The sequence below is a fragment of the Crocodylus porosus genome, unplaced genomic scaffold, assembly GCF_001723895.1.
Source record: "Crocodylus porosus isolate Cpor-Errol unplaced genomic scaffold, CroPor_comp1, whole genome shotgun sequence".
NCBI lineage: Eukaryota > Metazoa > Chordata > Crocodylia > Crocodylidae > Crocodylus > Crocodylus porosus.
Window position 1 is genome coordinate 46,738,585 of NW_017728907.1, and position 15,502 is coordinate 46,754,086.

The 15,502-nt window shown below is 41.5% G+C and overlaps 1 protein-coding gene across 3 annotated transcripts in view; it reads right to left on the bottom strand.

Annotated features, from left to right (window-relative positions):
- The window catches only part of TESK2 (testis-specific kinase 2), a 101,805-nt gene that overhangs the window by 85,893 nt on the left and 410 nt on the right, over positions 1 to 15,502 (bottom strand). The window contains exons 1-2 of one of the 3 annotated variants that reach the window (XM_019531334.1): positions 15,062 to 15,139; positions 7,119 to 7,426 (exon numbers count right to left, since the gene is read on the bottom strand). In XM_019531334.1, the coding sequence (XP_019386879.1) occupies positions 7,119 to 7,340 (222 nt within the window). In that variant the 5' untranslated portion in view covers positions 7,341 to 7,426; positions 15,062 to 15,139. Of the gene's footprint in view, positions 1 to 5,371; positions 5,486 to 7,118; positions 7,427 to 15,061; positions 15,140 to 15,502 lie in introns of those variants that run through there. The other 2 variants (XM_019531335.1, XM_019531333.1) reach the window with 2 other exon arrangements.

Genomic DNA, 15,502 nt, shown 5'->3' on the forward strand with positions numbered 1-15,502 from the left:
AATTTTAACGCAACTTTACTGCTACTAATATAAGAGATAGCTCACTTACAAAGGATCTAACAATGCATGGTTAATACAGACACAGAAACCCCCCTGGGTGAGCAGCTGAGACCCACACTTTCTATTAATAAAAGAATCCCCTCTCAAGATCTGAGCTCCATTACCTCACCCAAGTTAGACAGCAATGTACCACAAGAGAAAAACAAAAACCTGAAGCCATACAAATGCTGGAAATATGGTAAGATGCCTTTCAACAAGAAGCTACTTACAAGATTTTATTTAATCTCAGAGGAGAATTATGAAGCAAAGGCGCTAAAAGAACGATACAGCAGCTACCAGTTACCCTGACCATGGTAGGTCCAAGACTGCAGCCTTAATTCTTCTGCTTGACTTCAGGCTAACACAGCTGCCTACCTCTCTTAAAAGATCCTACCAAAAGCATGGCAAATGCAAAAGCTCCAAAGAACTGTTGTGTGTAATGGCCACTACAAAGGATAGTTTAAGAGCAGAAGCATTTCATGTACTAAGGAGGACAAAGAGAAAACTGTTTGTTAGTATGCTGCAAGTCCAAGGAACAAAAATATGTTTGCACAAGCAACATGAAGCAAGCTGTGGTTGCAAGAAGCTCCCCTCAACAGACCTCATGGCCTAACGGCTCACATAATCAAAACCACTATTTTTCCTGTCTTCATCTGTGCACTGAAGATTGTACACAAGTGAACCACCTTCTCCACAAATGAATTTTCTGTTTCAAAAAGGAGACAGATGGGAATGGAAGGGGGTCCAGTGAAGTTAAGGGTTAAAAAAACAAAAACAAAAAACCCAGAATATGTGAACTGTATGAGCCAATGATACGCCCTACACAATACTCATCATTTAAATGAAGTCCCAGTTTCTGCTGCAACAGGAACAGATTGGTCTTTGCAAATAAAATGTAAGGGCTGTTATCACCCTTTCACATCTAAGCATAAACGCATAGACGAGCTTTAGCCAAACACTATTTGACTCTGTGCCAGGTAACTGGTGAAACATAATGGCATAGGATTGTGGGTTTGACTTTGATACAATGATCCCTTCTGGCTTTAAACCCCATGCATCTCTGAAATAGCAACTACTACTCTTAAACATCCAACCTCCCTTGAGGTTATACCTTGTATACAAAAGCACAGCAAGGAGAAAAATACTCCTAGAGGCTGTCACTGGCATTCTCTAATGTCCAAAGAAACGTGTAAAATAGACAAATGATCTGACTGCCTTAATAGCAACTACAGGTGAAATCCTACCAGCTGGTCCCTCACACAGCCTGTCAGGCAGTTGGACATATGAACTCACAATTTAGAACAAATGTCCCAATTTTGATCAGTGTAACATGCTACAGATACAGTATTGAAGAGGAAGGGGAAAGAAATCATGTAGCTCCTGCTAATGTAACAGAAACGCTCAGCAGCATACAATTTTTTTTTAAAGAACTTTTAAACCTACCATTCAGGGGAGATGTGCTTCTCAGACATGTTAAATGTGCATCTTATAAACTTGGCACATCAAGCCAGCTAGCAACATTATTTCCCTTGGGGAATGTTTAAAGGACATTCACTTCCTACATGTGCTTCATAGCAAAACTTTCAATACTTTCTTAAGGAATCCTTCTGTGTGCAAGAACTTGGGAAGGGAGAACAAAGTACTTACAGAGGTAGTACTCTCTATGCAAGTTGCAAAATACATCATACATCAACTGCCTCCATTGTTCACCTTAAATAGTTAGCACACATCTTCCAAGCACTTCACAAACATTAAAAAGTCAACACATGCAAAAATAATAAAAATAGAAGCCTAGCTTTAAACTCATGGGTATATAATTAGGTACCTCCCAGCTGGTTGCTCAGCATTTTTAAGCAGAGTCAACCTACACATTTATGAGCCTAAATTTAGATGCTTAAAAAAAAAAATCTTCAAATTCCTACAGCGAGGTATTTAAGAAAAGCTTCATCGCATTAACCCCCACCTTTGAGTACATGGCTGTTTACCTAGTTAAAACATCCAGACAGCCCTGTCCTTCCTGCCTCCTCGTACTTCCACTGCCCACATTTCCAGCCCCTTAGCACTGCAGAGCCAGTTTCACAGGCCACTTTGATTCGTGCATCACTGAACAAGACAAGAGCTGGGCAATGAAAACACCCCAAAATGCCCATGCCATTCCAATTCACCACATGGAATATTTTTTCCTTGCAAAAAGGGGGCAAAAAGAAAAAAACAAAAAAACAAAAAATGGGAAACCCAAACCAAGGGTTTTGGAAAATAAAGATATGCCAATGCACAAATTCCACTTTTGGCACCTCTGACATGCACACCTCTGTTGCACAGTGGACGCCTGTCATGCCAGGACATGTGTGGCCGAGTCAGGATGGGTGAATGGACTCCAAAGACACTGAGTCAGAGAGCAAGGAGGTCTAGAAGTGACCTGAGTCAAGAAACCAAAAAGAGTCACACAAAGAGAGTAAAGTAGAGGAGCAAGTCTGAAGGAACAGCAAAGAAATATAGGGTTAGGCCAGGCCCTGCTGCCCAAAGACCTCCTGTTCCAAATCAAGGACCTGTATGGGGGAAAACTGGAGGGAGGGACAGGCAGCCTCAGTGGCCCACTCCAACTCAAAACATTCCTAATGAAGTATCCCCGCTACAGAATTAACTTGAGTGTGCCAGCTTCCGATTACTTCCCTCCTATTAGGCCACCACCAGAGAGAGATGGAAGCTCTCATCTAAGGAGACAGAAAAGCTGGTGGCAATAAAATAAAGTACCATCATTAGCTACTGCACCTTTCTACAAGGACACTTCATGTGTTTATCCCACAACCCAGGATACCCTTTCACTTTTCCTGAATGCCACCAAACTCCACTGATCCCTTCATCACTGAAAGCTTACTGTTCTGTTAATGTTGTCAAAGTATGTCTGCAGCACTCTGGACACTGAGAATTCACAGGGATGGGAAGGACAGGGCTTGGTGGAAATTAAATTAAATGAATATGAGAATAAGCACCACAAAGGATTCTGGGCTGGCTACATTACTCATGCTGTAGTCAAGGAGTAAGAAAATCCCAAACCAGAACTTTAAAAAAGGGTCACCCAAACTTGCAACAGAACACCCAGTCTGTCACAGAATTCAAGCTCAATGCAGAATACACAAAGCCTTGAATAAAGCTAATAAAGTGTATAATTTTGGCAGAACAAATTTATAGCAAGAAATTTTGAGCAAGTATTCAATATACTTGTAATTTTACTGGTAATTATCAGATCTAATGGAAGAGAAATTAATGGCTCTCATACTTCAGACTGTACAACGCATATTCTATAATGAACAGCAAGTTTCATAATTCACTATTTAGTTTCAGTGCATGACACACATCTCTCCCACATTAACAGCAGCTCTATCAGTACCTACAGGTCTTGCAATATATTTGTTTCTTAGCTTGAACCTTTAAAGTTTTGCTTTATTAATAAGAAGATTTTTCATGCTTAGCACCATTTGAAAAAGAGAGAGTCCTCCATCATTTGCAAAGGCCTGTGGAGCCTAAGCCTGAAGCCAATTAGCCAGCTGCATCTATTATAGTTCAACAGCTGAGAAAAATATTAGGCTTAATGTTTAAAAGATACTTAAAGTGCTACATGGGTGGCTAATGAAATTCTAGATTAATACTACATGTGGAGGTAAACTCAGAGAACCATCTGTACATAAGTAACTTTGCACTGACATTATGCTATAAGCTTTAAAAAATCCACTTGAAATTTTCAGCTGCAGTTTTCATAGCAAGCATTTAAAAAAAGGCTTGAATAGTGCATTTTGCGCTTACTGGGGCCTACAAAACCATTGATATTAAAACTCACCAAGAATGCTCTTGTTAGTTTATCCAAGTTTTCTCTTGCAATTTTGTATTTGCAAAACCAGTATTTGTTTTTTTTCCTATACTCATATGTATTCCAACCTCCACTCCAAATGCAACCAATTTACACCCACTGTGAAAGACTGTACACTGAGAAGAGTTTCTTGTGATAAATCACTAAAATTAAACAAAAAGAATGAGTCTGGTATATAGCCATAAAACATAGCCTTCAAAATAGGGCTATGTTATGTTATGTTACAGGTGCAAAATCTACTTAGTCTGGTGTTTACTACATACTTAGAGTGATTATTCCCCTCTTATTTTATATCATTTCACTAAATGAAAAAAAAGTTGATTTTCTGCACTCACTAAGTTGCTTAAAAATCACCTCTAAGATGCTCTTGGATTTGACTTGATGTTGATCCCTCCACTGGGAGGCTGCAGACCAGACTGTACTTGAACTGCATTGAACCATGAGGCTCTCCCCTTGCTGGAAGTACATCAAGGCACTCAGCATGAAATCTGATCGTTAGCACACTTGAATTAGTTGCTTAGGTGGCCACACTGACATCACCACAGGGCACAAAACTTGCCCAAATGAACACAAGCTGCATCTGGATTAATGCCTTGAAACACTTCCCACCCTTTCCTCCAAAAGGATGAAATAAAACCTTAGCTTCAGTGACAGCGGGGAGGGGAAAAAAAACTTGAATACAACTTCACCATGTGGGTACGCTTTGCCCCTCTGCAGACAGAGCTGTTGCTTCTAGAGGAACAGGTCCCAGATAGATTAGTTTTTAGATCTACACTACCTACCACAGGCTTAGTGTATAAGAGACCCAGGTGAGTTGCACAGGGAGATGAACACAACTGACAGAAATTCTACCTGAGGAAAAGACAACATTTCTCAGGCTGTATGTAAAAGATGAAAAAACCCGAGCCTAAGGAAGAGGACAATCTTTTTTTTTTTTTTTTTTCCCCCCCAGACTTGCAGCTGACATCCTGAGCCAAATACCATAGATTTCTCTCAGTTAAAAAAGGCCCCCCAAGCAGAACATGGAAGTAAACATCTTCTACCACGCTAAACCAAGTGTTCTTCAAGGATAAGATCATCTCATCCGGAAGCCTTAGGCAATATATCAGCTATCACATATGCTAGCAATTCATCTCTGCTCTGCCCAGCCCTCACTCTTAAGAGAAGGATTCAGAGAGAACAGCTTTGTTTCCCCAATATTCAACCATATTATTTCCCCCCACCCTTCCCTAACTCTTAACACTCTACCCATCCTAGGGAAGAAGCATCCACCTTCTCCTCAAGGATCCTCTCCCACAACATCTGCTAATATTGAACAAAGGAAAGCCAGCTAGTTAACCTAAAAACCTGTTTGTGCAGCACGGATAATGGCCAAACTGCAATAATGTCTAGAGTCCCTGCTGCAGTTAAGCAATGGTAAATCACCCTCAATGCTGCTAGGCCATCAGTCCATTCTCTGGATACCTGGAAATACATCCAGCTCTTGTCTACTATGTGCCTGATTAGACTGCAAGTTCCATCTTCAGGGAAGCATCAAGACATAAAAAGGTGCAAGTACCCAGGAATCCAATTCAGATACTAAGGTTTAAAAAAAAAAAAAACAAACCACAAACTCTAATACCAAGCTCTACACCTTTTTTCTCCAGTTGTTCAAATATTTAAATAAAGTCGGCCTGTCCGTCAGTAAACCTCATGGATAATTGTCTATATTCCTGTGTAGTTTTGAGGGGGGAGAGAGAGAGAGAGCTCTCTCACTGCATGTGTATTTGTATGCATGTATACACACACACACGATCTACTATGGTATGTAAACATATAGCAGTTTAACTACCGTACATGTCATTACAATGATTTCAATTACTTTGGAAAGATTTAAAGACAAAAATGGAAGCACAAACACTCAGATCTACTGCTAGTACAAGTAATATTGATTTAAACAAACAAGCCATTTGAACCCTCCAGATGTACAATGACCTGCATCACTTGCCCCGATAATCTTATCAAGTGATGTTAAACTTCAGAGGTATAGTTACCAAGAGTTTATTTAACACAATTCTTTTAGTCTTAATCCAAAACCCAGCTTGTTACATAGAAAGTATTAAAAGCTTCTGTTCTGCCAGAGTGGTATAAAATTAAATGTTGTTTTATTACCTAAATTACAACTTAAAATGTATGAACCTATCCGCAAATTCAGGCAAGGGGGAGTTAACATTTTAAAACATCACGTGGTATAAGATGACCAGAAGTGTAGCGTCACAGATGAAAATGCTGGGGGGGAAAAAAAAAAAAATCTCAGGTCACAGGAATACAAAATGCAATTTTGATTTTATCCAAAGCCATAGTCTGAGACAAAAAACTATTCAACTCTAACACCTGAAAGACCCAAGTCAGACCATTTTAATTTGTGCCATGGGGATAGGAGACAGATTATTTAAAAGAGCTTAAGTATTTTTCATGGCCTAATGAAAACTATCAAAAATCCAAAGAACTATAAACCGTCTAGAACCCTCAGCACAGCAGGAACATGGCTGACAGACAGAGGATTGCATAACCTCAACTTCAGTTTTATGGCTTTTATTGATTTTCCAAATACAAGGAGAACCAGGTCACTGACAACCCCGGATCTGCTCAAAGAATCAAAGATTTATTGTAATGAAAAACTGAGCAAGTGAACAGAGGAAATAAAGAGAACAAAGAGAAGCAGAAGAGAGCCAGTGGTTACAGATGTGCTGTGCCATAAAACATATAGTTTCAGAGACGACAGTCACATGCTGAAATCCCAACATGTCTGATTCTCCTGTTAGTAGGCAAAGATAATCAACAACCTGTACTACAGAAACAAGTGCAGTCCTGTGAGGCTGATTATCAAGCCAAATGGAAGTCATCCAAACCAGGAGCTCTCTCATACGAGGCATCTATATTTAATAAATTATATACACACACATTAAAATACGTACGAGAAAGTAGCAGCCAAGCCCAAAGTTTCCCTCGTTCCCCCCAGCTCCTGTGCAGCTTCCCTAAAATAAGTGACCCACAATTTCATAAGTAGGCAGAGACAGGTAAAAGAATATTTATGCCACTTGCCAAGGTTCCCATCAATCAGTCACCCCAAGCAAAGCACGTACAAGGACTGCAGATGACTAGAGAGAGTCCTCGTTCAGAGCCTCAATCACATTCTCTGCACTAGCACCATGAAAGATTAGGCACCCACCTTGAACACCTCAGAGAAGAAACCAGAGCCTATTTTCTCGCAGGTGAAGTCATCAAGACGCGTAAGTCTGGAAAAGGCACTTATCAGGGCTCTGTACGAAGAGGTGCAAACTCTCCCCATCTGGGACACAGTCCCATCACCTCCGCCACCCCCATCAAAATCCTCAATGCGTTCCAAACGTGGTGGAAATCCCGCGATTGAGTTCCGTTTACTTCGATCCATTTTGCAAAGAAGTTTTCCTTCTGCAAAGGGAAGGATCTCTCACATCTTAGGTGCTGGATTCGTTTTTCTTCCGTCTTTGCTGGATGCTAGACACAGAAAGAAAAAGAAAAAAGAAAAAAAAATCAGATAAGTCTGATTAGCTACCATTATTGTAAACATAGTTGAGGAGCTCAACTCAATTCACATCAGTTTACCTTCCAATTTTTTGCTCTCTTTTGGCAACACAAAATCAGCAAGTAAGCATATACAGCATCAGGGAATAGTTTCATATTGTCACAGAGATGAACTGGACAGTCTAAAAGAGCATTCTCCATCTAAGAATACTTCCAGATAAGAAGGAGACAGACTTAGTACTTTGGGCCCAAAAATTTGATAAGGAAAAAAAAAAGTTCCCTTCCTGAAGGGATTTTGTCTTCTTCATAAGACATTCTTCAGTGCATGAAATAAAACCACCAATATTTATTAGTCTGTAGACCAATGGGGGAGGGAATATTTTTGGCTTTACTCAACATCAGTGATAGTTAATAAACAGCTCATGAAAGTTCACTGCCAGCATGAGAGGGGCCATCCTGAGGCTGGACTAGGTGTTTAACTGAACTGGAAGTTGTTTCGGTTTCAGGTTCAGGAAAGGAGAATCTACTGTTGCTGCCATAAATAGTGGTAGCACCTACACCCTTTATTCAAGCTTCCTTACACAAGAGCTTCAGGACCAACTCTTCACCTGGTATAGTCAGTCCTAGCTCCATTGCGCTTACCAGAGCTAGTTAACACCAGCTGACGGTTTAGCCCCAAGCTTATGCAAGCGATGCTGCTGCATAAGGGGGGGAAATACTCAAGGTAAAGTGCCAGAGTGAGCATTTTGCTTTTTTAAACCTACATTATTTTCGGCTCAGCTAAAACACAGAAAATAAGTTATTTGTCAAGTAGGAAAAAAAAAGAAGGGGGGAGGAAGAACAGCAATAGGTTTATATTTTTAAATAAAAAATATACTTTTAAAAAAAGGGGATACTGGAGTAACCAGGATGACTCTGGAGCCTATCAAACCAGGGCTGTACTGGGGGACTTGACAAGTGACCTATTTTTTTTATTTAACCTTAGACTCACTAAGACATTCATCTTTTCCTATTTAATTGCTCATTTATAGCCATGAGTCCTTGGTAAATCTGAATAAAATAACTGTCACATAGACTGACCAGCATTTTAAGGGTAAAATGAAGGAAAGAAATGTGTCCAAGACAAAAGAAAAACGGTTTTGACATATACTGAAGTAGAGACAAGTTGGTAATGAAATCAAGCCGTTCTACTTCTGCTTACACAAATGTAGGATTTTTAAACCTGAAATTATCATTAGCAAAGATTTAAGATATACACACATTTTAAAGGAGCATATCAGAAAATAGAGGCTCGCCAGCTGTCCTTCAGACACACAGCAATACTGTTTATAAGTAGGTTTTGTATGCAATGCATCTTTTAAGACATGCTATTTCAATGCCAAAATGCTGTGAAAAAACAGACACTACCCTTCTCCGTTCAACAGTAACCTTTATTGGGCAGTGCAGAATAATGTTCAGATTAACTTTCTGCAGATTGGTGATATGTTTCACACGTGCAACATCTCTTCTGTTATCTGGCTGCATGAGAAATGTCCTTAACAAGAGACAGGGGAAAAACATGAGCCACCCCCAGCAGATGCCAATATTAAATCTCCTCCCCCCGACTCGCCACCCATTACAGTATTCCTACAAAATGCTTTTACTCTGCTTAAGTTTGCCACATAGATGTCCAATGTTTTCAGACAGTGGCACTGTACACACTGAACGTTATGCGGTGGCTTACTGCCAGGCAGGAGCAAGAGATCCAGTTTCATACGTCATGTTCTCATTCTGCAAGCTATAAGGGTCTAAAAGTGCTATGGAAGCAGGATGGGTGGCAAAGAAACACCACTTAGCATTGCTCTTCAGCAGAGAGTCTCTTAAGCCATAAGACTAATGCTCCAGAAAATTAAGGCAGGCTTAAAACAAATAGCAATTCTCAGGGATCCAACAGAGACCTTGGACCAACATTGCCACTTATTTAGAGGCATTGTAAAGAGAGATGAAGAAAATGCTCAAGGTTGAAAAGGTGCAGAAGGGAAGCTGTGGTGCCAGCAATTTACTTGTGCTTCCCGTTCAGACATCTTTAGAGACCTCCAAGAAAAGAAAAAACACTTGCAGAAGGGAATCTATTACATTAAATGCAGTAGCACCCAAAGTGTGCTAAGTGTTCTCCAAACACAGATTACACTGCAAGCCATTTGGTGGAAAAACTGTTCTACGGAGTAATGAAGACTCCAGATGAAGCAAAGTGTGTGTGTGGGGGGGGGGGACACAACAGAGACGTACCGTTTTTGTGACTGAAATCACATGGGGGTCTTACAGAGAAACCTGAAGTCCCACAATAAATAAAAATAAAAATAAAAATAGATTCAAAGGGCTTAATGCAGAACATAAAACCCAGAAGGTTTTACCATCTGGATTCCCAAGTTACCCATTCCTTCATCCAAGCCAGTTAAAGCTAGTCTCATTTCCAGACTGTTATAACATAAAATATATCATCTCCCCTAGAAAGTGCTGGTATAGGAACACCATCCGTCTAGTTTTCTGACCAGGATTGCACATGTAGGATTAGAAAGAGGAAAATTTCTAGTGGGCAGCATTCCAAATGGGCCTCCTGTCATTTTGGCCAATTACATTAATGATCACATCCTCAATTAAATCAACCGGGGTTTAATCGACTGTCAAGTCAGTCTGGGGTACTTTAATTAACTGTACAAAGTAGTAAATTAAAGAGTACTGCACAGATTCCAAGATGATCATGTTGCAAAACCAGCACTTTTTTTTAATATTAAGGTTCAGCTTTGAAGATTCTTAAATTATGCTCAACAGTCAATTCAAGAACAAGGAATGTTTGAAAAGTGTGTTCCATCCATTGGCTTTCAGACCTCTTTCTTGGATGTTTTTACCCCGCTGTCAGGGTAAATCACCAGTTTCTTACAGGAATGAAAACAGCTGCAGTGATATCTTCCCCAAAATACTCCCTGCTTTGCCTTCACCTAATCACTTATTTGCTCAGACAAACACTGTCCAGGTACATTTTAAAAAAATTCTTTAAAATTTCTCAATTCAAGATCTCTTGGAAGCCTGAACTGAATTTGATTTCTAATCAAGACATTTTCTTCCATTGCATGAGCCTACTGTTGGACAGATATAAGAGGTGGTAGAATTTGTTTGTAGTAATTTTACTTGTGGTCTGGTTTGCAGATAAGCACTGGTTCTGAAAACAGATAATAATGACAAAGTTCATAAATGTCTGTCCAACCTGCTCTTGAAAGTGTCCAGGGATGGGGATCCCAGTTTCCTTAGCACCCTGTTCCAATGCATGACCACCTTGAGTCAGAAAGTCCCCATCTCCAGCCTAAAGTTCCCCCTGCTGAAGCTTAAGGCCACTGCTGCTTTTCCTGTCTCTGGCAGCCCCAAAAAAAACAAACAAACAAACAAAAAAAAACTCATCTTCATCCTCTGTCACAGACCTTCAGGTATCCAAAGACAGTGATCAAATTCCCCCTCAGTCTTCTCTTCTACAGACTAAATAGCCTGAGCTCATTCAACCTTTCCTTACACATCTTGGTTCTCAGGCACCTAATCATTTTTGTTGCTGTGCACTGGACTCTTTCCCAATTGTCCTGCACCTATAGCTTCTGATCTAGCTTGAATCCCCAGTGTTACTGTAACAGAGAAACAGTTAGATGGCAGATAGCAACGTTACTATAAAAGTCTAAGTCAAAGCTGTACAACGAGGTTACAAATCACACACATCCCAACTCTGTCAAAAGAATACTCCCACCTGAGAAGCACAAGATCCATTCTGAGATCTGCAAAATGTTGGAGAGGTAAAAAACCAGACCAAACTGAACAAGTCAAGAGCTCAGAACCAAGAACTCTGGTACTCTCTTCCCAAGTGTCACCACCACCTAGTCACAGGCATGTTACTTAACCAATTCCCACAGCTTCCCCAAAGTCAGGACCGTCTCTAGACTAGACTAGGAAACCGAGGCGTGACGTTAACCTCTGTACAACAGTCCAATCCAGCCGCTTCCAATAGTTTTAATGGGAGATAAACACTGTACTCCACTACACTGGGAATTTACATTAGTGTAGTTGCACACTCATTGAGAAGGGCTGACGTGCTTAACATAGTGTTAGCCTGTCTACGCTGAGTGTTTTACACTGTATTTCAACATGTTGACTGAGTAAATTCCCAATCCAGGCAAATACAGTCTTACTGGGATTTCCCCTCTTGTCTCATCTGCTATCTGTTTGTGTGACCAGATAATGCAACTCAATTTTTAAATGAAAAAAGATTTTGTTCTGCAATGGAGACTTCTCCAAGGATAATTGTGCTTCAGCTCTCAGGACTAACATTTTGTACCATCTCATTCCCAGTGCAGACCAAAAGATTTTCCACATTAACGGGCCACATTAAAACAGTACATTTAATTAGGCTGGTTTCAGAACTCAATGTTCAGTAGATTTGGTATCACTAACAAAGAACGCTCCTCCATTGCCATCAGTGAATTTCTGCAAGCTGTCCCCAGACCCTGGATCCACATAAGCTGCCTAATCCTGTGGACTCAGCATGAAGCTAGAAGACAGACTCAAATGTTCTGATCCTGGCACGACCATTAGCTTGCTGCGGCTTTTCACCAAGTAACTTATGCTCCAAACAGATGTCGCCTTTGTACCTCCATAAAAAAAAAAAAAAAAAAAAAAAAGATGTATAGTGGCCTAAAGTAAGAGCAAAACAGATGTTCCTGCCCTTCATCAGGCCACAAACGCCCAAGTGCATGGCCACAATAAAAGGTCATATTAATTTGTGCGGGTATTTTGCGGTGGACATCTATTTATTTTGAGGTAGGAGGGGGGCCAGCCTAGAACTACCCACACTCCCCAAGCACCCAGGGCAGGTGCTCCCAAGCCTTTAGAGGCCCAGTTCTGCATGCCCCAGGAACTCCCTTGCAGGGAGCGGCAAGAGAACTGATCTTGCCAGACAACAGGCAATGCTTGTTTCACCAGTGAAGCAAATCAGCTCTGCCAGGATGGGTCCTGGCTCAGCTGACCCACTTCATTTGGCAACATCTGTTTACAGCCTGCTCTTCAGTCTCTTATTGCTCTCATTTTCTGGAGGGGCGGGGGCAAGATCTACCTTACGCCCTCCCATGAGATGAAGAACAAATTGTTTTTTCAAAGCAGTACAAGAACCCTGAAGTGCTATTCTCCACAAACGTTATCATTACCTTCACAGATTAGCCTTCAGTCCTGATGAACTTAAGGTGCAAAGTTACAATAAAATGTAAAACTCCTCTCACTTTGTATTTTTATTTTATGTAAATATGAAAGTTGAACAGTAAGTTTAATTTATGTTTCTCTGTGAACTTCTACAAGGAAAACGCTTCCTGGCTTTAGCCAGTGCTATCACAGTGCAAGCTTCCCACACACAGAGCCAACGTTCCTCAGAAGTGACCTATATTACCCCCGCTGCTCCCAGCCAGAGACTGTCAGTTTGCTAAACTCTGCGATAGTTTTACGATGTGAACAAGCCTTCACAAGAAGATGAGCCGAAACAAACAACACATTTAAAATTTGCAAGCAAAGCCCAGTGTGAATTTGATAAAAGGGAGCAGTCATTAACCCAATGAACAGAGCCCAGGGTTACAGGTCTTTGCCCTATAGCAGATGTGCAAGTATTTTTAGGGCCTGCTACACCTTTAGGAACGGCAAACAATAGTCTTGATATCCTTCGGTTTGTGCCCTGCCAACGAGGTCTAGGGCTCATTTACAATAATGCAAAAAAACAAGCCTACGGCAGGATCTGGTAGTAGCTTGTTTGTCCTCTACCGGGTTTGTAACAGCGCCAAGTTGTAGCATGGGCAGGAATTTAACTCTGCTCCACAACCAAGCAAAGGACAATGACCTGCTCTAGAGTGATGACATGCACAATACCAACACCTCAGATGGATGATTTAAATGCACTGTACTTTCCCACAAGAAGACATTTATAAGTTATCCTGAAGACACGATAGCTTCAGTTCACCCCTGCACTGGTGCTTAGCACAGGTGCTGAGGGGACAGGGGGGTCTCATGTCTCCTGGATCGCAGATGGCACAGGTCAGGACAGCTCACTCCTGCCCCAAGTGCCAACAGGGATCCTCTCACAACATTTTCAGCCTGGATTATCAGGGAGAGGCAGACCTTCTATTGTGCCCCACAGTGTCATCAGGATTCTTCCCATGTAACAGAAGCAATTTTCAACCCTTTTACAGATCCTTTGCCTTGGCACAGCCAATCCAAAAAGGTCAGACAGCAATGAAAATCTAGCCCAGCAACACAGGATAAAGGAAATGCTTAGAAAGACAAAAAAGCAGAGACACACAACCCCCCCCCCCCCAAACAAACAAACAAACAAACCACATCCTTGGGGCTTGTTAGGTTACACCAGGGGTGAGCAAAATGCAGCCTGGGGGCCAGATGCAGCCCGCCAGGCCTTTCCACCTGGCCCTCGGGGCCCCTAAAAATTTAGAAAATTAATATTAATCTGCCCTGAGCTGCTCGTCATGCAGCCCTCGATGTTTTGCCAAAACTCAGTAAGCAGCCCTCTGCCCAAAATTACTGCCCACCCCTGGGTTACACACTTCCACAGTAAAGAGTCATTCTTACTTTTCTTTTTCTACATGCAGGATTCAACTAGAAGATCAAACACTTCAGCCACAGGAAACAAAAGCAGCCACCATAAAAAAAGGAAAAAAAAAAAAGTTACTGACTTTTCTGCCACTTTTTTGTTTTATTTCAACATATGCCATGTGTTAAACTATAAAACACAGTCTGCATTATTCATAATGCAGCCAGAAGGAAGTGCACTGCACTTTCAAAAGGCACAAGCATTTTAGATGGGAGCTCCATGGCAATGCAGACCACTGTAGCTCTGCACAGCAACCAGTTATGGCAATAGTAAGTATATATAACGATACACAAGCAGTGCCACTGGTGCGCAGTTAAAACAAACAGATCCATAAGACAAGACCAGACCTCTACAATCTAAATAAGACAACACAAGAGGGCTTGGCTACAAACAGCAGCTGGGGGCAACGGGAGAGATGCAAGTGACTGATCAGGAGAGATGTTATTACATGTGTAACTTGATAGTTCCTCTTTTTTGGTGCATTAAAGATTTGAAGATTGGAGAATGAAGGTCTGAGCAGAGGTCAGCTTACATAATCATTTACATGTTCAATACTCTAGACAAATACTGACTATTTTTCCCTTTGAAAGGTCAAGCATCTTACATCACACAGTTTTGCAAGAGAACGTAAGCACGTTTCTCATGTATCTGTATGCACGTGTGCAAGGATCTGGACAGCCAAAAAGGAAACAAGTGGATGGTAACGACCTGCTGCTCTCTTTTTGTTCCAAGCTATGTGGAAGAGCACCTACCCTTAAACCTGGTACACCTTTCACAAAGAACTGTGAAACCATTTACACAAAGAGTCACAAATATAAGTAAGCAGGCATGGACCTGAGGATACGCCCAAGTTACAGGCAAGCTATGCTGTACACGTTTCATTTCTGACAGCTTTGTCTTTCCACGGACACACCTACACTAGAGAAGGAAAAACACCCGATTCTTACCCCAGCTCCAGCCAACTGCTCCCCCTCCAGAATGGAAAAGCAGATAAACAGCTGGCACAACAGCAGCTTTATATTAAAAACAACGCACAGCCCGACCAGCACGTGTGCCGCTCCCCGCCCCACCAAAGTGCTGGAAAAGGCTGCGTTTGCATTCATGCTAATCATGTTTTACACACAGCCACAAAAAGTTACTGCAAGCAGACTGCTGCCCCAGGGGCCAGAGCCGCACCACGGGCTTTCTGACAGGGCACAGCCGCATCTTGGAGTAACCGAGCAAGACGATCGTGCAGCAACGCGCGCTTTCAAGCAAAAAAAAAAAAAAAGAAAGAAAGAAAGAAAAAGGAGGAAAGACTGAGAACAGAAGTGGTTTGTGGCTCATTCACCGACATAACAACACTCCCCATGGAATATGACGCACGGCCCTCCACCCAGCCGGGCCCA